Source organism: Strix uralensis, chromosome 10 (genome assembly GCF_047716275.1).
Source record: "Strix uralensis isolate ZFMK-TIS-50842 chromosome 10, bStrUra1, whole genome shotgun sequence".
Lineage (NCBI taxonomy): Eukaryota > Metazoa > Chordata > Aves > Strigiformes > Strigidae > Strix > Strix uralensis.
Genome location: NC_133981.1, coordinates 15,959,610 through 15,984,178, shown reverse-complemented (window position 1 = coordinate 15,984,178; position 24,569 = coordinate 15,959,610). Strand labels below are relative to the sequence as shown.

Here is a 24,569-nt window from a genome sequence, read left to right as displayed (position 1 = left end):
TCTTAAAACAGGCAGCTTGGTTTTTACATTTTCATTTTCTGCTTTACTTCATTACTACTACTACTTCATTGTGCTTTGCCTTTTGTTTTTTTAAAGGATTCTTCCCTCCACAGACACTCGATTTCTGGGCAAGGAGTCTAGGGAAAAACTGGTGAGCTTTCACCTTGCAGCTGAAGCGGTCAGGCTGATGGGTGGGGAACCACACCCCAGCGACCGCAAGCGCAACCCAAACCGCACAAAACCCGGTCCTGAAAACGTTTCGGGTTGGAAACCTTTGCTCATGTGAGGCTCCTGCTGCCATCACTGGGATTACTGGAGGAAGCTGTTCACAGGATCAGGCCCTGCTGACCCAGAATCACTACAAGCAGCCCTGGAAGCCATAGGCGCACAAATAACATTAACCCAGGTCTTTATCCATGGCCAAATAAGTATTTATCCATCTCTAAACTGCTTTCTAATTCAGAGTCATAGGGATTTGGGATTGGGTTTTTTGTTGGGTTTTTTTTTTTCCCTTCTATTTAAGTAGTAGTTACATCTGTATGCCTTCTTAATTTAGAAATAAAACTTCAAGATGTACTTTGTATGTTTGGCGAACAATCGCTTCCTGTTTTACCACGTTGTAAATTTAAAAATCAACTCTGCTCATTGTTTTAACAAACCCTCCTCTGAAAGATAATTAAAACCACTTCCCAATATACAACCAAAGTTTTATTTTATAGTCTATCTTCCATTATGGCATAATCCTTTCTTTTTTTTTTTTAAACCAGTGAAATATACAAATCACACAAGACAGAAATATGTACATTAAATGTACAGAACAGAGGAAAGGACATAGAAGATTTACATATCTGAATGACAAGCAAAATATTTTACATTAAATAGTGTTTTAATAGCTAGGATCATGAGATTCAGCTCTGTTCAGATAAGTCACTAAAAAGGAACATGAGGTGATTCAGCAAATTAAAAAAAAAGATCATGGTTTTTGTACAATAAAAACCAAAGTGACGTATTCAATGAATTAGTGCTTTATTTATTTATCTTACTTTAAAGATATTCTTTGCAAACATCTGAAGATGAGGGGTAAATATGTCCTTGTACAATAAATTAAGAGCAATAAAGCGCCATTTCAGAAGCTGATAAATGATCGAGATGAACTTAATGATACAGCTCAAAGGCTCGTGAAAAGTTAAGGCTTTAGTACAACTAGGCTAAAGTGAAAGATTCTTCTCACTTGGTACTTGCAAAACCATTTTCTTGTTGGATGGGACTGAGTTGGAAAGAGGCATCTGAACCAATGATGAAATCCTGTGTAACTACACAGTACTGGGGGAAACGCATATGGTCCAACAAATAACAATTTCCATTTCAAAAACTGAAAAGCAAGGGCCAAATGCAGCACATTTTAAAGTTGGAAGGTGTCTCCTTTCAGCAATAATCAGTAATGCCCTTAACATGAGAGTGGAATAGACGCAATCTCCAGACCGGTACCAATTCAAGTGCAGGGTGCTGCCTCTACCAACTGCCCAAGAAAGTCCTAAAGCTGGGAAGAGACTTACTTCTTTCTGATTATCCTTAAAACTTTTGAATGAAAAAACCTTTTAAAAAAAAAATAAAAAAATAAAAAACACCAAAAGGTTAGAATCAGTCTAAAAACCGGAAGAGATCTGAAAAAGAAAATGGGGGATGAACTGCCCCTGTAATTTAGACGTTTTATTAATTCTTAAATCACTAAAATATATATGTACAAAAAGCTTTGAAATATCAGACACCAGCAGACCACAGTTCTCCCATATATATGTAACTGCTCAAGTATAGTCTGAACAGTTGTAGTGTATATCTGCAATATATTATCTAAAGCATGTGCATTAAAGACATAAGATGATAAATTTGGTATTGCTGCAACATTTCATTGAACTATAATAGTCAGTTAATGTTATTAAAATATGAAACTATTGTTTCTTTGAGTGAAAGCATTCCCAAAATCTGCGGAAAAAATAAAAATCAATCATTCCAAGAGTGGATATCTAATGATTTATTTTCTCACATAAAATTAGAGGAGTTATTTGTCAAGCTGTGTTTTGAAAGACAGCCAGCTATTACACCATTTTTAAGGCATTTTCAAATTTGGGGAATTCTATTTTCTATGGGCTTTCCAGGCTGGGAGACCGAAACTGTTTGCAAGCATTGCAGCTCCCCTCTGCCCAGCTACAGTGCTCCACTGCACCTCGGCTCTCTCCACACTCGGTAGCAGTGAAGTACTGCTCTGTAAGATGAGACACCTGGACATCACAATTAGCTAGTAAGGCCAAATTCTGCCTTGAAGAATATCTTTATTATTCATCAAAGCAGATTTTTTTTTCTGTTTTTTGGGTCTTGTTAGGTTCTGGAACCAGACACGGTGACTCAGAAATAGCACAGTTGAAGCCTTTATGATCCTTTGCTCTTTACCCTCCGATGACATTGCGTACTTAAGCAGGCACATTCAGATATGCAACTGACACCGCACTTTGTGATGAATATACCCCTTATTTGCAGAGCCCTAAATGTACTGAACAGTTTTATATACCCTGTTCTGATAACTTCTAGTGTCTGAAACTAAAAGTCATGGACAGGTCTGTGTGTTCCTCATATCCATAAAGATTGTTCTAACACCCCAAGCACATTACGTGGTTGCTCTGCCTACTGCACATGTATTACGTCCCATGGGACTAAATTAGGATATGTTGGATTTTCCCCTCAAACTACTCTATTGTTTTTAAGAAAAGTCAATTTTTTTTTTTTTACTTTGTAAAATAAATATTCTCAGGTTCTCCCCCATTATTGCCAAAAATATGCCACACACAGTTCTGGGATGGACGCAGAGAGGGTTTCCAAGGCACTTCTCTTTGCAACCTTTATATTTTTCTTTTTTCTTTCTTTTTTTGTTTTTCCCCTTCCCCCCACCCTTTTTTTTGTTTGTTTGTTTGTTGTTTTTTTTTTTTTAAAGAAGACGACAACTCGTTGGACTCTATAAATAAAGTGGAGATAGTCCTGTGGAAAGGGAGAGGGGCCTGCACCCCTTGCTGGCAGGTGGCTGCAGTTCCTCCCACCTCGTCCGTCCCCTATTTGCACACAAATTGGTCCACGATTTCTGTGCACAACTTGCATTTCACATAGCAGCACCAGTGGAACTTGCAGTGGCAGCGCTCTCGCTGCACCGTCTTGAACTGGTCATACCCCCGGCCACAGCACATGAGTTCGCAGCCGTCCATGCCCTCCGAGGTCTTATTGCAAAGGCGGCCCTGCGTGCCCAGGGACCCAGTGCTCTCGTTGCGCACGCAGTAGTCAGGGCTGGGGTCAATGTAGACCAGGTCGTGGATGGTGGGCGCATTGAAGCGGCTGTTCACTTGCACCAGCTTGCCCCGGCTGTTGAGTTTCATGGCAGCAGCGCTATCATATTTCTCCTTCAGGGCATCGCCTACCTTGCGGAAATCGGCAAGCTGCAGCCAACAGGTCTTCAGGCTACAGGAACCAGAGACACCGTGGCACTTACAGGCCACGTCAGCCAGGTTGTACACAGTCTGGAGGAGCCAGGGAGAGAAAGCAAAAATGATGATGAAAGATTAGCATGGCTGTGAAAGCATTTATTCCCCTCATTTCCTATCCTCTGTCTCATTCCCACTCACCCCTCCACAATATTCACTTTAGCATCCTCCTCCCTCCTGCAATATGCTGGGAAGGAAGAGCAAGAGAAGACACATGTGTACCCCCAGCACCCCTGTTAGCCAGAAGGAGGAGGGGAGCACTCTCGCCAGCCTCTCCCCACCACAGAGAACAGCCGCAACAGCACACACACAGCCCAGACAGCAGCATCAGTCAAGCTGCAGTCAAATTTTAGGAATTCACTCTCACGCCAGCAAAGGATTTTGCTGTTTCATTGAGAAATGTAAAACATCCCTTTATTTTCTATCTGAGTTACTCTCTCTATTGATCTCTGCTTGAGGCTGCAATTAGGGAAAGAGTTAAGATTCCTCTTGCTCCTGGCTCAGCTGCAGCTGATTGTCTACTCTTGGCTCAGCATCCTCCTCCCATCCAAAATATTGCTCTGCAAAGGAGCCTTCATCCAAGAAGAAACCCCCAAACACCTATGGGTGGGAGACAGTGCTACATAGCAATATCCTCTTTACAAAGCTTTGGCAGGGAAATATCAGTCATTTGCCCTGTACAAATAGAAATAAGAGTCAGTGTTGACACTGCCCCAAAAATCCTGGGGTCTGACACATTAGATGATACTGTAGACAACTTCCACCCAGCAGTTACAGAGTCTTAACACTGCCAAATGGCACTGCAAAGATGAGGCTGAGGAAGGAAAAAACTGCTCGAGTCTCTGTAAGCAACTGTGAAAGTGTCATTTTTCTTCTTGCTAATAGTAAATTGGCCTGTCCATTGCTTTCAGACACCCTCCTCTCACATTTAAATACTATTAATTCTCAATTATCTTTCATCTTTCTTCACCTTAGAACACAAGTGTAAAGTCTCCAGCTGAGTATTTCTGGCACTTCAAGGTCTAGGAAAATAATGATTTTGGCTCTTCATATTCAGACTATTAAAAAAAGAAAAGTTTACACCCATTCATTTAATGCATTTTTGAGATTAAAGAAACCATAAAGACATGTTTAACCACAGAAGACCATGTTTTCTAATAATATGGAGGAGCTTTTCACATCCTCTTAAAGCAGGGAAAGAAAAAAAGGTCAGAACAATCCTGCGGCACGATTCCAGCCTGGGAAGCCCAGCGCGTCCCTCCTCCCTCCAACGCACACTGTCCTGGTTGGAAATACAAACTAATAAAATTCTGTTCTACAGGGAATCCACAGTGAGGAGGGCACTTTTTGTGAAACAATACAGAGGGAAACACAACACACTTTGGTCCCAATCCCCATGGGGAAGGCAACAGGGCTGTCAGACAACCAGGAGCAACACAAATTCATGTGCTCCCCACCCACCTACACGCTGTACTTGCTGTCTTCTTGTTTTGTGCATCAGAACAGAGACAAGCCTTGGCGGCTGGTCACCACCCAGCGCTGCTCTATGCCCCACCATGGCACGTCTTTCCCCAAAAGGAGGGACGTGGACAGGGGCAGAGGGACATGCTGTTTCACAGCCACTTACTCTTCTCCCGGCCTCATTGTTGTGCAGGTTCATCATGATGCGGGCGCTCTCGTAGGAGCCTCTCTGGTAAACTCTCTCACGCTCCCGGGCGTCAACGAACTCCTTGGCAAAGCGGTATCCATATTCGATATTATCCCCACAGCCACCCCAAAGCCAGTCCCGGGGCAAGTCCTTGGGCCGTGCTGCACGGCTGCAGCCGCAGGAGGAGAGTTCACCCTCCCGGCAGGCACGACTCATGGCGTTGACCACCCCAGCTGCGCTCACCGCGTAGGTGAATGCCGTCTCCCGGCTGCCTGCACAGAAAGAGAAGCAGTGTTAGGGGAGAGCCCATGTGCACCGCTCCCTGCCCACCAAGGAGCCAGGAAGTCAAAGGCTCTCCAGGAGTCACCAAAACTCATTTGCCTGCTAAAAGGTAGAGTAACCCTGAACCATGCTTCTCAAAATGCCTCCACTCTGAAAACACCAAGAGAAACCAACCCATTAGAGCACACAAGGTGTTTGTGAAGAGCAGGAGTCACTTCTCATTCATGTTGGTGAAAGCTTGGATGAGGGAGCGGGGAGGAGGTGAATCAGAGCCAGAGCATGATGCCAGCAGGGCCAAAGCAACCGTGCCTGCGTGTGAGGGGTGGAGAGGGAAACAGACTCCCTGTCTTTCAGAAAAAAAAGAGATGTTAAATACAACTTTTAAAAGTCTGGTTCTTAAATTACTACTTCTCAAACATGATTTATGCACTTCACCCACTTGTTCCAATTTATTTAAAGTTATAGCGTTTTACAAAGCCTCCTGGTATCAAAAGAAATGCACAGCAGAATAACACACAACTTTTCACCCTATGCATAAGCCAGGCACTTCTGTAGGAAGCTATTTAAAACTAACGACAACCTGTGCTGCTTAGTATCCACCACTGCAGCTCACGTGAAAATAGCAAGTGAGTCCATGGACAATCATCTTTACAAATTACAGGGAATAAAAAACCCTTGGCACAAAGCGGCCTTCAAGGTTTTCTCCTGCATCTGGTGCCCTTAAATGGAAATTGAAAACCTCAAGTTTCAAACTTTTGGAAGAAAAAGTTACAATACCCACAAGGCAAGATATGGCCACGTACCATCTATCTAATCCCACCTTTATTTAGAGCTTGACTTCTCCTACTGCTTTTCCAAGGGTGCCACAAATTCTGACTACAACTAGAAAAGCTTTCATGTATTTTTTTCTATTTAGATGAGGTAAGTCTTATCCTTAATCTTTGGTCTAATCAATAGATCAAGCTATTTAATCTTGATTTTACAAGATTTTCCTTAGGGAACAGCATGGGCCTTTGTAAAATTAGGGCTTTAAGAGATTGCGTTTTGGACATGTCATATGTATTTAGGCAGCAACATTCTGAGGCAGAAATTCTTTGTACAAGACCTACCGTAACAGGTCAAATCTAATAGGAGCTTTCAAGCACTTCTGGAACATAAATAATTTGCAGTCTGGTCCATATTTAACATCAAGATGACACCATGCTCAGAGCAGCTTTGTTAATATAACAGCTGTCATCCACTGGATTAATTTTAGTAATAGATGCTAGTTTTAAATGGGAAAAATCAGAAGTCTGATGTTGGGAAAGATCAGATTTAAGGAAGATGAGAAGCACTTTGCTCCCTTACTTACAATGGTCTATTCTCACAGACACCTGCTCATGGAAGTACTTACATGAATTATGAGTATAAGGGGTTACAGGAGTAGCCTTTCCAGTTAAAAAAGATTTGGCTTTATATGGTGACTTATGCCTTGCATTTACTGCAAACTATAGCAGGGGGAACCTCATACAGATTTTAACGTTCCCGTTTGTTCTGTAACACACATTTTTGGATTAATTCCTTAAACAAAATTTCCACTAGATTGAGAGGAAAGAAACGTGGTCTGCTTTGGACCACAGGACTTGCCTCTTCCGTTCCATTTTATTCTTTTTCATGTTTAGTTAGCTCATGCTTTCACATGGTTAACTATGCCGTTTATTGCAGGATTTAAACTCATAAAGCTGACTTTTTTTGACTAGTTTTCGTTATTACCCTGGAGCATATTTTAAAGAACTTACTCTTAGTGGGAAAGAGAAGGAAAGGTTGGGGTACAGAAAGCGGAGCTGCCCCCCAAGTTCCCTCCTTGAACATTTAGGCAAATTAGAAACTAGCATCAGCTGCTGAAGTAGATTTCAAGCCCCCGCAGGTTGCAAGCCAACACTGCCTCAAGTCATCAACCCCAGAAACACATTAGGAGTGATGGTTCCACATGGATGAGTTACTCTGATTTTTCTCTTTTTTCTTTTTTTTTTTTTTTTTTAAGTCTTTAGGCACAACTGTGCTTTCCTTCACTGTCAAACATATCTGTCTTTTCCCACAGTCCAGCATTTCTCTCTATTGTAGCCATGGCAAGGAAACACACATTCCAAACACGTTTGAGTCCCTTCTCTCCCATATATATAAAACACAGAAATGGAACTGTTCAATATACACACACTGTAGGAAGCCACCCACAGAGCAAGGAGCTGAGCTTTACACTTGATACGAGTAAGTCTGCAAGAACAGAACAATTTTTTTTATACCTGGACATAAGATACAAAATGTTCTTTGTCTTGTATTTTAAAAGCATTCAACATCAGGCAGCAGGCATGAATCAACTGGACCCCAGCTACACCAAAGTGTCGTAGGAGGATCCAGTTATTTTATTTTACGGTAGCACTTAGCTGTTTGCAAAGCCCAAGCGCAGCCAGCCCAGGGCCGGCCACAAAGCCAGGAGATGGCGCAAGGCAGGGAAGGCAGCAAGGACCATGGCCTGACCTGGGAACCAGCAGCCAAGGAGAGCAGCAGAGAACAAAAGCCCTAAAATTTTGCAATTCAGTAAGCCACAGAGCAAGTTTCCAAACCCAATGCTAGGTTTATTTGTACAGCTTTAGCTAACTTTGCAGGATAAATCCTGGAAGAAAGACTGTCCATTTATACACTGGGGTAATTACTGTGCTGTCAGTCAGTGTTTTGCCTAGGCGCTCTCCTGTGCATGGCCAGCGACAGCTCAGATGACAAAATCCTCACAAACTATGTGCATTCAGATTGTGACTACTATCTTCTCACGTCGGTGACAGTAAGGAGTATCTGACAGTACCCGACAAGTCAGGGTATGGTGGGCTGAAGTAAAATTGAATCAGACTCTAGAAATACCCATTTTTTCCTTCCACTTGGAGGAACGGCAACTGGTCATTACCGAAGGTCAGCATGAAATAATACAACTGTTACCCACAACACCTTTCTTGTTCTCAGTGAATACACTTTTTAGGCTCTTTAACGCTTGAATATGGCTATTAACCTTGCTTCCATCTGCAATTAGAATAAGTGGCTTAATTACATGATGAATTGCTGTGTAGACATCAGCTAATGCAGTCATATTCAGCAGAAGGGTACGGCAAAGTTATTTAACTTGAAAGACACTACCTTTAAATAAATCTGTCATACTTGGGTAGGGCAGAAATGTCTATTCCAGAGACAGACACCACAAATCACGGGCCAAATCCTGTACATTTCTTCACACCAACAGTCCCCTTGAGCTAATTTTCACTTGCTTGGATAATAAATAAGGGCTGAAGGATGAAGGCCTAAATTTTAAACGTATTATTTTTGTGACATTTGTTAGATTATTAGAATAGAAAGGTGTACAGAAAAAGTTTTCTTTTGTGTTTCATGTGCTTTTGGTCAGGTAGGGTAAAAGAACCCAAACTCCAGAGGGGGGGTAACACTGTGCTTGCAAAAAGCCTAGGGAGGGGTTTTTTTTAAATCTAAAATCAGCTGTTCCAATTAGGTGCTTTTATGCAATAGATTTTTTTTCTAGTTGTCTGACAATCTTCATATAAAAACTTCTTTTAACAGAAATTGAGAACGAATGTGAATTGATGTATTCCTTCAACCTTAACTGGAGTTAGCCCATTTACAGATAAACCTAGCTTGAGTCTGATTTTAAAACTTTATTTTTTTAAAGCAAGACAGGAAAACAACCCATATAAAAGCTTTACTTTACATCTCCAACTAAAAAGCACTGCTGAGTTTGTCAGCGTACTGATCACTACATAAAAGATGACAACTGTCACCCAGAAAAACACGCATTTTTCGGTTGCTTACACAGAGTCAGCAATCTGACTTGGGAAAGTCAGAGGAAGGTTTCACCATGGACCCAGTTCAACAGCACTGGTTAAAATTTCGCCAAGGACTTTAAAATACGACGAGGTCCTTAAACGAGAGGAAAGGCAGGCAGCACGTGAGCACTGGAGAAGCACATTTCAAAGAGGATCTGATAGGGAAAGGGTTGGGTGCCCACCAAATTGTGGTAAGATGTTAAACAGGAATCTGTCTCTCTTACCAGCCATGTGATTACATTAAATGCGAGTTAGAAGGACAATCACATTTTGTCCTGATAGAACTGATTTCATAAAAATTACCCTGCCACATTATTTTTAATATAAATCAACCTTTTTCAAAAAGAGAAAAAAGTTACCATATCGGGAAATAAGCAAGAAGGAATTAGCTATAAATGCTAATAGACAGAGCAACAATTTTCATTTAACCTCCAGGCCAAGAGCAATTTATTATGCAGCCACTAACTTTGGAACTAGACATAGACATCTTTAATTTTATAAGACGCTGCTGGTTTTAATTCTCTTCGGTTGCCTTCATTTTGTCTCAGGTTTTCTAAAAGGAGATTTCAGGGCTGCATTTTCCTTTCTCCTCTATTCTCATATGCAAATATACATTCCTACTTTGTTTTCCAAGACACATGGCTGGACAGTGGTGGGAAATCACCTCCAGCTAAAAATAATTCAACTCCTTTGCCAACTTTTAAAAACACTTGGTTGTATACAGTACTCAGTAAGAACCTGGCAAGAGTTTCAAGTGCAGAACAGTATGTGCCATACATATCCTTAGTCAAGAGTTTAATTATAAAGATGTTGCTTCCTACCTATCTGCATGACTCTGCCAAAAACAGAGTTGTTGTCCACAGTGCTGCAATTCCATCTTCTATGTCTGAACTGATACTGGCACTCCTTGATGCCCGTCTTTGCACCCTCTCCAATGAACTGCATATGGTCCTGATACAATTGGCAGAGTTTCTTCTGTCCTTGGGAAAGCCCTGCTAGCTGGCTACATAGTGGCTGGGCTCCTATTATATATACCTCTGACATCTGAACAGGATTCATGGGGTTCATAGGGTTCATCCCTAAAGACCTGCATAAAAAAAGATTTGGATTAATACAGAGAAGACTCAAAAAAAAAAAAAATCTAGAAATCCCAACAGAACTGTGTCATATACATGAGTATACAACTCCTGGTTTTGCTAACAGGTGAGAAAAAAACCCACTTAAATATGAAACTTCTGTTTTAAAGACAGCACAGAAGTTATTAGTTCCCATCCATGTGGTTATCACCATAGATTAGGGACTGAAGTAATACGCAGACTTGGAAGACTTGCATCTAGACAGCCCTTTACCAACTTAAATGGATGTAGTAAAAGTAACAAAAGCTCCAAACAACTGCAAGGCCAGAAAAATAAATAAAGCAAAAATGAAAAGAGCCCCCCAAACCCCAGTTTATTTTAACACACATTTTAGATTTAAGCCTGGATTTTTCAATCTGTTCTACCAGAAAAAATAGGGAAACCTTTAACAAGCCAGAAGTTAGAAACTTGGTATAGACTATTTCTACCTTCTTCTGAACAACATATAAAAACACAGAGGCAAGTATATTCACTGTAAACAAAATCAACTTTGTTTTCTTAATTCTTAAAGTGCTCTTCACATGATACATTTCAATTAAAAGTGGCCATTAATCCAAAAAGGATCACTTGAAACAGCAGGGAAACACCTATTTCAAGAACTCCCAACATCGTGTACTACACAAAAAGAGAGAGTTTGCCAAAGCACAAATTTAAAAGTACTTCTTTGTAACAAAATATATTTATAAAGATTTAAATTACAGAAAAGTTCAAACCGAAACTTTAACAAAAGTTTTTACTTGTAAATCAGCATTCTCTTTCATATATGCAAAATCTCTAAGGGAGTTGAAATGACTCTTTTAAAAGAGAGGCAATTCTAGTAATTTACGGATGATCAGATCCATAGAGAATCTATCGTACAGCATCCTAAAAACTGAATTTTACAACACGAGATGTTGCACATTTACGCTTATTCGAGAGACCCGTTCACTTTACTACACAACGTATTACAACTAAAACATTACTCCCCTGCTGTCTCGTTCATGCGATAGTACTCCCTCAGAAACAAAGTACACAAGAAGTAAACAGACATTTAATCAAGCAAATCTTAACACCCCCTTTTAAAATCAAGTCGATACAAGATGCTTACCACCAAGAGCTGGCTTCTATTACAACCTGGGTAAAAGAGGAGAAAATGGCCAGAGCCACTATGAGGTACTGAGAAGCCATTGTACTGCCAACTGTCCCCAAAGCACCTCCTTGGATTAATACTGCCGTGGATTTCTGGAGGGGGGAGAAAAAGGATCAGATTGTTTATTGCTTCTCAGACCATTTTCGAGCATTCAAGTTTAAACAACGGAAGTATCCGGGCCCCTTTTAACTTGACTCTGACTCGCCTGCCCTTCTCCCCGCCGAGGCTTTGGTGCCAGACGCAGGCACGTCGCGGCTCCCGCTCCACCGGACAAAACCCACCCACGCACCCCCCCCCCCCCCCCCCCCCGACACCGCCTTCCCGGGGCGGCCGCAGCACCGACCCGCGCCCGCCCGGCCCGGCCCCACCGCTCCCCGCACCCCGCCCGCGGCGGGACGGGACGGGACCGCTGCTCCGGACACGGGGGACCCCGTCCCCCCACCCGCCTGGCCATCCCCGCTGCCCCGGGGCTACAGGCGACCCGTGGGCCCCGAGCCGGGCATTACCCCATCGCTCCCCGCTCCGGAGCCAGCATCGTGGAGACGAACGCTCCCGGCGGGCTAAAGGCGGCTTCAGGTTTGCAAAGCGAGCCCGAACGGGAACGGGGTGGGGGGGGGCGGGAGTGGGGGGGTCGGTGCCACGAGGGGGTCGGTGCCGCGGGGGGTGGGGGGCCGGCGGCTCCCACCCGGGGACGATGCGGCCGGTCCTCGCCCTTCCCCGCCGGCCGGGGAAGGCGCTCCCCGCTGCCCCTAAACCATCCCGCCGCAGCCTCCGGGCTGCGCCGCCGCCCGCTCTCCGCGATCGCCGAGGCAGCCCCGAGCTCCGCGCTCGCAGCCCCGACGGCAGCCCCCGGGCCCCGCCGGGGTCGGTGCCGGCCCGGGGAGGTACCAGGAGCTACAAGGAGCGACTCCGCGTCCCGACCCGGCCCCTGCAACGGCCAGGCTGCCGCTTGGAAATCAAACGCTTCCCCCGACAGGTCCCGCGATCACCGTCTGCGTCCTCACACGGGACTCTTTAACTTGCTAACCAGTGCCATTCACGGTTTTTTATTTCCCCTCCCCTCGGAAGGAAAAAAAAAAAAAAAAGACATTTCGACACTTGAGGGCTCCCTATTCATTCTCAAAAAGCCCTTAATGCTGAATTGACGCTGCTCTTAATTCTAATTTATTTCTGTTTGCGAAGGGTCGGGAGGAGAGGACCGATGGCAGCGCCGCGGCGGGAAGCCGGGCTGACACCAAACCCGCCGGGCACACGCGGGGAAGCTGCAGTCAGCGCGGGGCGGCCCGCGGGTGCGTGCGGAGCCCCCCGCGCCGCTCATCGCCACCGCGCCGGAGCTGCAGCCGCGGGGCGAAGCCTCCCCTGGCCGCCTCCCGCGGGTTAAACACCCCCTGCCCGGGGGCAGCCCCCCAGTCCCTCCCCGCGGGGGTGGGTGAGTGGGGGCCGGTCTCCCGCAGCAGGAGCCCGTCCGGTTTGGATGGGATCAGTCCCGGGACAGATGCGAAAGCCGAGGGCGTGTTAAGCAAGGGACGCGGCGAAGCAAAGCGTGCGAGGAGCTCGCTGCGACACCCAACAGCCAACGTGTTGGGGTTTATTTCTTTCATCTGTTAGTTCTCAAAATAATAACAGTAATAAAGAAGAGTCATGGAACTGCCCGAGCCCGGAGGAGGCGGGAGACGCCGCTGCCCAAGCGGGACCCCAACAGATGTGCAGCTGCCGGGCCCAGCAGCCGCCCCGGTACAACGCCGAGCTGCCCCGGCGGGGCGGGCGGCCGGGGCCCGCCGGGCGCGGAGAGAGCCGGTGCCCCCGCTGCCAGACTCGGATGGCGGGGACAAAGCCCCTCTGCCTGCGCCCTTCGAAGGGCCCGGGTGCCCCCTCGGGCCTGGCCGCCGCAGCCCGCGCCCCCCGCGGAGCTGTGCCGCCGCGCGCCCAACAGGGGGCGGCCTCCGCCGCCGCGGCCCCTGGAGGCGCCGGGGACGGGGACGGGCGGCTGCTGCCCCGCCGACGGCACCTCCCGCGCCTCATGACCGCTGCCAGCGCCTTCCTCGTCCTCCCGACACGGCGCTGCGTGGCCTGGCGGGACGAGGCACCTGCGGCCGGGGGCGCGGGCGGGGGCCCAGCTCCCCCCCCCGGCCCGACCCTTCTGCACGCAGCAGCTGACAAGCTGCCATCAAAAACAAAACAAAACGCCAACCAAAAAAAAAAAAAAAAGAAAAAAGAAAGACAGACTCGCCGGCAACATTGGCTATCAGGAGCGTGAGGCACCATTTTCAACTTTGTAGGGCCGCGGAGATTGGTTTTTGGTATTTAATGCACCCCATGCGGAGCCCGCGCTCTTTGCCGAGATGAAAAGGGAGGCTTTTACAGATCCTGCAGCCGCGGGATCGCCTGTGATCCTGTTTTACACGGGGTGTCTGGAAAGCCTGCGAAGGCATCTGGTTTTCTGGGAGCACTACCTGCGGGAAGGCGGCATCCAGAGCCCCGGCTCCGGAGGGCTGTAAACCGCGGCGGCCTCCGCGGGAGGCGCAGCGGCTCCGCGGGGAACCCCCCGGCCGCCCCCTGCGGCTTTACATCCATTTTTGAAGGGCGAGACCAGGTTTCACGTTTGCAGAGAAAGGCACTCGCTGGGTCCCCAGCCCAGCTCTCTCCTACCGGAGAGGCGGGGGAGGGGGGGGTGTTTTCCAGGGGGGTTTAAGGCGCACCTCCGTCCTTCCCTCCGCACCAGCTCCGGCCGCGGAGAAGCCTGGCTTCTTGGCCCAGCTGAACTCTCCGTGACCCTCCGAGCGCAACCGATTTAGCATACAATTGACAATTAAAAACAAACAAACAACAATAAGCCAACAGTCTTCCCAACATGGAGTCCTCGCAGCGCCAAGGGGACCCCGAGGATCCGCGCTCCTCCGCTCTGACCCAGGCGGGACCCTCTGCAGATGCAGAGTGATAATCTCCAGAAACTTAGAATAAAATTAAAAAAAGGGGGGGGGGGGGGGGGGGGGGAAGCTGACTCCGGGTCCTCCGCTGGCCCCCAGCCAGCTCTCCTTAAAGGTACAGGCCACCATTAGCGCCGACGTTGAGCTCCTCCATAGCGATCCTCCTCGGAAAAGTTTGGGAGGTTTGGAAAGATGTCTTTAAACTCGCGTTACGAGCCGCTGCCAGAAAGATGTACCGGGACGCGGCGGGCAGAGCGAGCCCAGCAAGTGTCCCTGCGGCGGGCAGCCTCTCTTGGGGGGGAAATTTAAAAAGAGAAGGAAAAAAGAAAATAAAGGCGCTTTTTCCAAGCGGGGAGCAGCGCTCTCCGCGGTGGGTGAGAGCGGAGAGGTGGGAGCGCCCGGCGGCAGCCCGGCGAGGAGAGGGCCGCCCCGCTGCTGGGGACCCGCGCCCGCGCAGGGCCGCGCCCCGCCGCGGTGCAGCCCACCCTGCGCGCCCGCGGCGGCAGCCCCCCGCGGCGCGGAGGCACCTACGCCCCGCGCGGACTCACCTCCATTGCCGCGGGATCACCGAGCGAGAGCAGCCAAGTAATCCAAGCAGAGCAGGAGGGGAAAGGGCGAGGCGAAAGTAAAATCCTGGATCGCAGGAGCCGGGCGGTATCCTCCCAAGCAGCGGACGGCGGCGGCTGCCGGGGGAGCGCGGGGGCCCGCGGAGCTGCCGGGGGGCGGTGGGCGAGCGGTCGCTCTGTCCGGCGCAGGCTGAGCGTGTCCGACTGCGGAGTGGGGCACCAGTGCAGCCTTCCTTCCAAGGTCCATCAGCAATCGCAGTAATTAGGGCTTTCCACCACCAGAAGAAGAAGGAGGCAAAAAAAAAAGAAAAAAGAAAAAAAAAAAGCCGAAAAAAAAAAAAAAGCCAACCCAACACACGCACACAGCGCCCGTGGGCGTGATTGTGCGGAAGCAAATAAAAATCTTCACAAGCGGCAGCGAAAGCGCCGCGGGCGACGATCCGTCCCACCAGCCCAGGTGGTGCCGCCGCGGGGCTCCCCGCGCTCCCACCCGGCCCCCGGCAGCGCTCGGCCGCCGCCGCGCCCCCTCCGCGGGTCGGCGCGGACCGGGCAAGGGGGACGAGTGGAGCCGAGCGGGCGCAGGGCTCCCCCCTGCCCGCCCCCCTTCACTTGCTTAAAGGCTGGGCGGTGCGGAGCTGGGCGTCCGCGGCTGCAGAGCCATCCTGGGGCTGGCTCCCTCCATTTTACACAGAGAAGAAAAAGCCCAACAGAAAAAGAAGTTTCTGCACAAGCGGGGAAGGGGGAGGGGGGGCCTTGTGCACGCGTGTGTCTGTCTTACGGGGCGACTGATCCTGCAAGGCGAGTAGGGGCAGGGGGAGGGGAGAAGTCCGGGGCTTCAGGAGCTGCAGCTCCCCCAATCCATCGCTGGCAAAGGCACACAGCGCCAGGGAGCAAGTTACGCGCGGGAGAGGGAGCCGGAGCAGACGGCGTCGCGCTGCAGCCGACCCTTCCTCCTCGGGGCTCTGCCCCCCGCCCGCTGCAGCCGGCCCAGCTCCCCCCGTGTCTCTCCCTCGTTCTTCTTCACTCCGCTGCTTAAAACTGTTAAAAAAAAAAAAAAAAAAAAAAAGAAAAAAAAAGTTGGAGAGCCAACGGCAGCTGAAAAACTTTCTCCGCAGCGCATGCGCCTGGAGCCGACCTATTGCAGACGGGGCTGGATTTTAAAGCTGTATGGCAGCGAGCGGGACCCCGGCGCAGCCTCGGGGCGGGTGGGGGGTGCCCGATACCCGCGGCCGCAGCGCGCCCCGGGAGCGCCCGCAGCGCCCAAGCCCCGCATCGCCGGGCCCTTCGGCGTGAGACCCCGCGAACACCCCCTCCTGCCACAAAGCAGTGTCCCCCCCGCCCCTACCCCAGCCGGGGGTCTGCCTGGCCGCCCTGTGCCGCCAGCATGGTATCCTGGGGTGGAGGACACCCCACCCCACACACCCCCCCCCCCCAATAACCTGCCGGGTCGGCCCCACGGGGGCTCCCCCGCGCAGACATGTGCGCGCAATGTGGAGCGCACATGGCCGAGCCGGAGGGGGCTGCACCAGCATTCCTGGCGAGTGGCTCATTTGACAAGCCCCGTTTATCGCTTGCTTCGAGACACGAGAGGCAGCCGCGTCTGCCGCTTGCCAAGCGCGGGGGGAACCGATCGGGCTCGACGGCTTTGGGTTCTTCCTTCTCTAGCGTCTTTTTTGTTTTTTTGTTTTTTTTTTTTTTTCCCGCTGTAAATTTGGCAAGTTGTTGACAAAACTGTTTGGGTTAAATCATGTAAGACCCAATGAGAGCTACAGGCGAGGAGGGCTTCGCGGACCCTTTGTACTTCAGAGTGCTTTCCCCGCTCGGCATTCCTCAGCCGAAGGTTTTTTATTGCACCTCTCACATCCCACATGCACCCAAGTGCAGGAAATGGGAGCGTTCCCCCAGCCATGCCGTAACTCCGCATTATTTCCCTTGTATTCGCCTGCGACTGCGGGTCCACGGGGGGATGCGGGGGAGGGGAGGGGGCACATTATCAAAGCAGCCCTGGGAAATCCAAACAGGCTGCGAGAGCCGCTCCGCTATCAATAAATGCATTCACTCCTTCAAAGCCGTTCCAGTGCAAATAAAATCCCTTCAGCAGCCCAGCGCGGGGAAAGGCACATCCCGGCCGGCCCGAGCCCGCCGCCGCACACACGCCCCCGGGGCCCGCAGCTCGCCCGCCCCGACGGGGCGCTGCCGCCAGGTAAGCGCAGCCCTCCTCCGGCACCGGCGGCCGAGCAGGCGGGCTCCCCTCCTCCAGGCCCCGCTCCCCCCGGCCCAGCCCCCTCCGCCGCTCTGCCCGGGGCGCCGCTTCCCGCCGAGCCCGGCGGCGCCCGCCGCCTCCCCGGGAGGGGCCGCCGGGAAGGGGGTCCCCGGCCCCGCGGAGCCGGGCAGCTCGGGCCGCGGGTGCGCAGGACGGGAGCGGGGCGGCGCGGACAGGGGAGCGCGGCCTCAGGCGGGGGCGTAAAGGCAGCGCGGAGCCCCGCGGGCCCTTGCGCGCCCCCGCCGGCACCTGCCCACCCGGGCGGGGCCCGAGGCCGCAGCATCGCTCCCGGCGGGTTTATCGCTCCCTAATACCCGAGGAGCCTTTCTCCATCAGGCATCCTCACAGCCCGGGCTGCGGTTCATTCCTCGGGACGGCTGGTGAGGAATTTATAAATTAGGTGTAGCACCGGGTCCGGGGAGGAATAAAGGGGCTGTTCGTTCCTTTTAGGAAGACCAACCTTAGTTTTATGCCTAGTAAATAATATTTTATTGCCTTTGGTTTACTGTGGCATTTCAATTATCCCCTTTAGGAGTCTGCAAACTGCGTGGGTTAAAGGTCATTTCTCAAATCACTAGAATTAGTAAAGAATAGCAGAAAACTGTAAAAAGGGGAGGAGCCGCGCAGTAAAACAAGAAAGATCGCCTGAAATAAACTAATAAAGAGCCCCGAGCTGTTTACCTCTCGCATTTGTATTCCCGAATGATGTTTATCATCATGTAATTGCATAATGTCATCGGGCACAGGAAAACGCCTAGCCCGGGACGATCAATACAGGCAGGCAAGCAGGCAGGCAGGGCTGTTAGCAGCCGTTTGGCAACAGGGGAAGCCAACACCAGATCATTTTCGTTGCCGGTATTCCTAGTCGTTGCTTTTTAAAAGAAAACTGAACAGGGAATTTATAAATCATGGGCAAATTTTCAAGCTATGGCGCATAGAAGTGGAAATAAAGGGCAGAAATCCAAACATCCTGCAAGGCTTTAAGAATTTTAATTTCTCCTCGCTATTTAAAACAGCTGGGTGAAGCTAGAGGGGGCAGGAGGGAGAAGTATAGACAATGTTACAGGCATTTGTGCTGCCCAAGCTTTTGTTTTCCAGGTTTGCTGGCGATGGAGCTCTTAAGTTAACCAGACAGTTATCAGGTGTGCTTTACTGCCAACGTCGAAGTGTTTTCTGAAGGAAAAAAAAAAAAAATGCCCAAGATATTGTTGAATGTCCAAAGAGCAGAACCCCGAACAGCAACACTGCAGGATTTTAGAGATGAAGGTCTGCTATAGCCCTGTGAGTCTCTGTAAGACAGAAATAGGTTATTTCTGGTCTTTTAGATGTGTTTCTGCCATTTTTCTACAGAGCAATGCATTTTAACAAAGGAGTGGTCACATCGAAATATTGCACGCATGTGTTCATTTTAACGTGTAGTGCTGTGTGATTTATATTTTTACACCTTGGCCAATGGCAAATATGCAGTCAGGCTGATAGGCAGGGGTTTCCATCATGAAGAACCCGTTTGGAAAGAAGAACTTTCAAGGGAAGAAGGTATTTTCCTGGGTATCTTTTTAGTTCATCATGGCATTTGAATATAGAATATGGGAATCATTACACATAGTGCACTGAACCTCTGTGAAGGCATAGCCCATCTGCAGCTGCTTTGGTATTACTATGAATAGTGTATCTGCATATATGGTTTTTTAGGTGAGGGCCATGCATAGTACTATAATGACCATTTGACAGAGCAAATATGTCTTGTTCCTTTGAACACGTAGCCTGCACTCTGCCCACCAGCACATTTACACCAGGCATGACTTTTTGTTTTAAGCTCTGAGGGACTTAAACCTAACTGCCTTGAAATCATATATGCATTTTCCTAAGGCTGTTTTCTTTCCTAAAACTTGCTGTTGCTTTCTTCTATAGACCACCCTGTCATCCAAAAGATGGCTAAACTACAAAAGAAATGCCAAAGATGATGATTTTATGGCAAATCTTGCAATTGTTATTTTCCTATATCCTTAGCCACTTAGAGGCAAGAAATAGCATGGGAAACCCTCTTTTTAAATAATCATTTTATATTTATAGCTTGCCTAACTGCTGAAGAAACTTTGACAAGTTAAGAGACTAGAAGACAAAGAGTATGGATGTCTGTCATGTCCCTCCACCTGTCCCCTTCCCCTCACTCAAATCCCAAATTCCTGATGTTGAAAGAAGTCAGGATATTTGGGGGCAGCAATAACCACTAGAGAGGAAGAAATAGAGTCTAGATTAGTATTCATCTTTACCAGGTGAAGACATATTTTAGATGCAGTGAGATTCAAATAAGAGACAGCCAGCAACAAGAAAGTTTACAGGGTAATGAAGTGTCACAGATGCTGGGAAGTACACCAATCTACAAACCTGCAAAGTCTGTAGAAAAAAAAAAATATACCATTTTATATTTGAATTGATGATAACTATACCAGCTATGAACTGCATAACAAATAGCCCCCTCAAAACACTCAGCATTTTTCTGCTGGAGAAAGACAGCTGTGGACTCATTTTTCATTTTTAATGTGCGAAACACAGGTGGGTTCTTTTTATTCCCTCCTACTGAAGTCCACTAAACCTTGCTGCCACTGCAGAAACTACAGCCCAGGTACAACATGTGTGTGAGCTGGGTCATAGAGGAAAATAAATATATAAGAAAATTCTTCACACAAAGAAGAAGTAACTCTAAGAGCTGTTGAACCAGGCTGCCAACGGAGTGCTACGTCTATTGGAGCGTGGGGCTTAAGTACCATGAGCTCAGCCGGGTGGAAGGTGGTCAAAAAATGCCCTCTCACAAGACCAAGAAGGCTGCGTTTTCGTGCCCCACAGTGATGATTATTTTACTGTTCTGGGAGGCTGGTGCCGCAGGCAGCTGCTTGTGCCCAACCCCAGGGTTCCGGCACACTGAGCTTGGTGACCTGATGGTGCAGGTGCTGACACTGATGTAGGTGTCTGAAGGAGGTGTTCAAGGAGGACGTGACTCCCCCCCCAACCGACAGGACATGAGAAAGCTGCCTTTCTGTAGTAATAGAGACCATGAAAGGGCGCTTCTGACATTTTTTATCTCTGTGATAGCAAAGATTGTTGAAGGTAATTATCAGAGGGATAAATTTATGCCCCCAGAAGTGTTTGCTGTTTTCTCTTCTGTCCTTTCTCTTTCCAGGGTATGTGTCCCTCTCCTTGCACCTTGTGCCTTTGCCTACAAGCTGTGGGTCTTTATCTTGGTGATACCTCTCCTGTCCTCATCTCAGCCATCCCCCTGCTGCCACCATATGTCATTGGAATGTTTCAAGTAGTGAGTCTGGTTTACTTAAAGAATAGTGCTTTTAGAGGAATAATACTTTGCTTTGTTTCCATTAGGACCTTAAAAAAAACGTTTATGGGAGGAAAAATAAACAATCCCACCACCACTCCTTAACAACAGAGTACTTTCCCTCTCGTAATGCTACCAGTTCCTTCTTTCACTGAGGCCAAAGGCACCTCCCATAAACTCTGGAGGGCTCTTATATGTTTCTTCTGAGTGGTCTGAACATAACTCTCTCCAATACACACACACACAAAGGCACACAGAGTTCATTTTCCAGAGATGACCAGGCAGGGAACGTTGCCACACTGACTGCAGACCAGCACAGTCTCCTGGTTCTTCTTCAGAGAGCCGCAGAGTAGCTGAGGCATGGAAGACCATGGCTGCAGAGAGCGTCCACAGAGGACACACCAGGGAAAGGACAGAACAAGTCTCTTTCCACAGCCCACCTGTATCATTCACGTGTAACAGCCCTTTAGCAGCCCTGTTCTCACATGCAGGTCTCTGCCTTGTGGCTGGGCTTCAGACTCCCAACTGCAGCAGCAAAGAGAGGGTTGAAGCGCCCCAGCACCAGCTACAGAGGTGAGGGGTCATGCTGGGATGATCTCTGCTCTTTAAACAGACACCCCTATAAGCAGACTCCATTGCACTCCGTTTACACTGCTAACACACCCCAGGCAGCCTGAGATGTTGTCTGGGGCTGCGTGTATGGTGCTGGGTGGTACATCACCACATTTGTTTCACCATCCTCCTTGGACCCTATAAGATGGTACACCTACCTTAGGAAACTTTTTTATCCCATTTTCCACCTGGCATATTTTCACGGTGTTGGTGTGATTGCTGTGCCATACTCATGACCCACAGGTAACTAGGACTCTCGGGAGATTTTGCTGATGGCAAACCAGCAGACCATGAATGAGCAGGAAGGGGAAGAGAGAAAAGGGCAACACAGACTTCCCATGAGCATGGACCAATCTGACACCCACTCCTGACATGGTCACAACTATGTGTGGTTGCCTGGGATGGTATCTGGTCCTGAATAGCACTACTTACTTCTGAGAAGATTAGGCTGGAGCTTATAATTGTAGCAATATGAGATCCTCAAAGTCTGCATAGCTCAGGGAGGAGTGTAGGTGGATGCTGTCTGAAGCTCTCACCTGAAATATCACTAAGCATGTCTTTAAAATATGTACACACACATGTTGTCAGTAAGGTGTGTTTAAGAGTGAGAGGAGGGAGCTTGGTTAGTCCTTAAATGACACTTATCTTAAAGACAACTTAGCTAATTCATCATTTCCTTAGGACTAAAGATATGTCATAACAGCTAAGCCAATATCTGTTTGTCCATGACTGCTTAAAGCCAATATAATTCTGAACATAGCTATCAATCTGTGCACCATGAGCAACACATCTGATAAATTTAACCCTATCTTTTAAGCTCCATAATAGTCTGTGAATTGACCTTGATTCTTACCAGTTTATTTAGAATACGGCATTGTTTGACAACTCATTTTATAAAGATATTTAAGGTTTAGATTAATTTTGAAGTCTTCATTTTAAGTATTTGAGTAGGCAAACCTTGTGACTTGTTTCCCCAGTGATACTGTTGTCTTTATTTCTTCATTGAATGATTAAGGTACCGTTTTAGCTCTGTATTATTTTCCTCAGTTCAAATGAAAATTGTGAAAACTTTTGAAAACAGCACTGACAGTGCAAATGTTTGCCCACAGTGAATAACACAAGGATACACTGATAGCACAGCCATGGGACCAGGCTGAGTAGTATGTATTAAGATTCTATACAGAATAGGTGTAATAGCCACATGTGTAGATCCGGCACTTATGGCAAGTGCTTCCCCTGCTAAAGTCACTAATCCAGCCTTGAAAAGTTGGAAATTGATTTATCATAGATGACCTCTCATTCTCTTTTGCTGTTTAGAGCCTGTAGACTGTCACTTTTTGAGGAGTGACCTGACAAAAAATGCTGTAGTATAATCTTGGAAGAAACAAGGACCATTGTAGTGGAACGTGGATTGTGCTTCCAGGCAGGACCTGGCAATGAAGTGGATGAGGGCATCTGCAGTGAGGCCTCTGCTGCGCTCCAGCCTGCCTGAGGTCTGGTATCAAAAGTCCATAGCCTGTGTATGTGTGACTCCTCTTGTTCTGCTTCTTCATTCGAAATCAGAGAAAAGCCATCCAAGCAGTTTACTGTGCTATTTGAGTTGAAAATCCCACAGAGATGGGAGATGATCTTCTGTTGTTTATTATAGTACGGAACACTGTAAGCTTTTTTGTCAAGTAGCTGTATTTTTTGCTTCTGGGAGAGCATGACAGGTATTCATTACTGCCTAGTGTGCTGCTTTGAACAGCTATGATAATTGCCCAGCCCTGCCTCGTTGGCATCTGTCCTGGTCACAGCATTTCTTCCACCCAAACAGTCAGTAATAACCTATAATTCAAAGCATAGTGGTGACTCCTTGATATCACTTTTAACAAAGCAGCCAAGCAAAGGAACAGCTACAGAAGTAGCCACTTAATTGCTTGATAATAGTCATTGCACTTTAGTTTATTTAATTGTCTTTATTACGGGTTGCCAATATAGCCACTTTTCTTTATTTAATCATCTGTTTTGCTAATATTTTCATGAAACACTTCCTTCCAGAATGTCTGAGGCTTGCAGGGTAACTTACCCAACATAAAGGTGGATGTACTGATCTACTGCTGGTTGTAGTGAACTCCACAGGAAAACAAAATCTCATTCATTTCTGTGAGGTTTTATGGAGAACATCTATTGCATTTTCATGATCAGTTACATGTATTTCTACGGAATGATGGAAATGCCAGAGGCTAATACCCTACCTGCTTTTCAAGCAGAGGTGCATTTCCATGCAGTGGCATCATCCTGTGACTTTTCTTTATTTTTTGATAGTATGGTATGAAGTTATTGTGAGGGCTGCATTATCACGAGTAGGATATCATGAGGATATCCTCTATTTCCATAGAACCTGACAGTATTTCTTCACTATCCCACAACACCAACTTGTGTTCCTTGGGAAAATATTTCCGAGTTTTTCAGTATTTTCTTTGTACCTCTCCTTTTTATCAAAAAGCTGCCTTGGCTGTAAGTCCCAGCTTGACTCTGTAAAAAAAGGGGTATAGGATATACATTGTAAAAGTCACTCAAATAGTTAAATGTATGTCAAAGCAGGGCCTTTCGCCACTAAGTAGGCAGGGTGCTCCCCTTCAAAATGCTGGACTTCATACTTGGCATTTGCACTGGCATGAATATTGACAGTCCTGTCCCTGAGACTAGAACAGTTTTGGGGAAAGAATTCCTTGTCTGAAATACAATTTGAGCAGTATTTTATTATACTGTGACCCTGTGAGTACACAATCAGGAGGGACTCCTGGGGTTTATTTCAGCTGATTATGGAACACAGAGCAGAATACAGCCAGTGACCTCTGTAAATGATCACATATTTGTCTTTTGGATAAGAAGTCATCCAGTCATAAATGATTTATCTAAAAGATTCTATCAGATCTGAGACTAAGCTTCACTCAGCTACATTAGCAAAGCACGTAACAATTTATAAATGTCACATGCTGTAGTATTTTAGAAAATATATTTACATTTTATATTCTTTACATATATCTGGACTGGATTTTGAAAGCTAATTCAAAGTGAAATCAGATTTTTAAAATATTTGTTAAAAAGCCCTTCCTAAAAATCTGGTATTCATTTTAAGACGATATCCTGTATTTAATAAGAATTGTTAATATAGTCTCTGTAGCAAAATTACAAAACTGTACTAAGATGTGGCACTCAAAAGAAGTGTCCTTTTCATCTTCATTCCTGCGGTGCAAGTAGGATGTGCATAACATCAAAACTATCTCTTCAGTCGACATTTTGTTT

At 47.5% G+C, this 24,569-nt stretch overlaps 1 protein-coding gene across 1 annotated transcript; it reads right to left on the bottom strand.

Moving 5' to 3' along the window:
• Positions 1-690: 690 nt before the first annotated feature.
• WNT5A (Wnt family member 5A) lies at positions 691-17,174 on the bottom strand. Its single transcript, XM_074879355.1, has 5 exons — positions 15,055-17,174; positions 11,538-11,671; positions 10,136-10,401; positions 5,152-5,444; positions 691-3,560 (listed from the first exon to the last, which is right to left on the bottom strand). Exons 1-5 carry the CDS (start codon positions 15,058-15,060, stop codon positions 3,102-3,104), a joined length of 1,158 nt encoding a protein of 385 aa, XP_074735456.1. The 5' UTR covers positions 15,061-17,174; the 3' UTR covers positions 691-3,101.
• Positions 17,175-24,569: the final 7,395 nt, after the last annotated feature.

Bases quoted from the DNA above. Each gene is read 5' to 3' on its own strand.
- WNT5A (XM_074879355.1), bottom strand. The intron at 10,402-11,537 runs GTAAGCATCTTG...TTTTTTATGCAG, and splicing joins ATAGAAGCCAGCTCTTGGTG to GTCTTTAGGGATGAACCCTA. The intron at 5,445-10,135 runs GTAGGAAGCAAC...CTTTCTGTGCAG, and splicing joins TGGCAGAGTCATGCAGATAG to GCAGCCGGGAGACGGCATTC.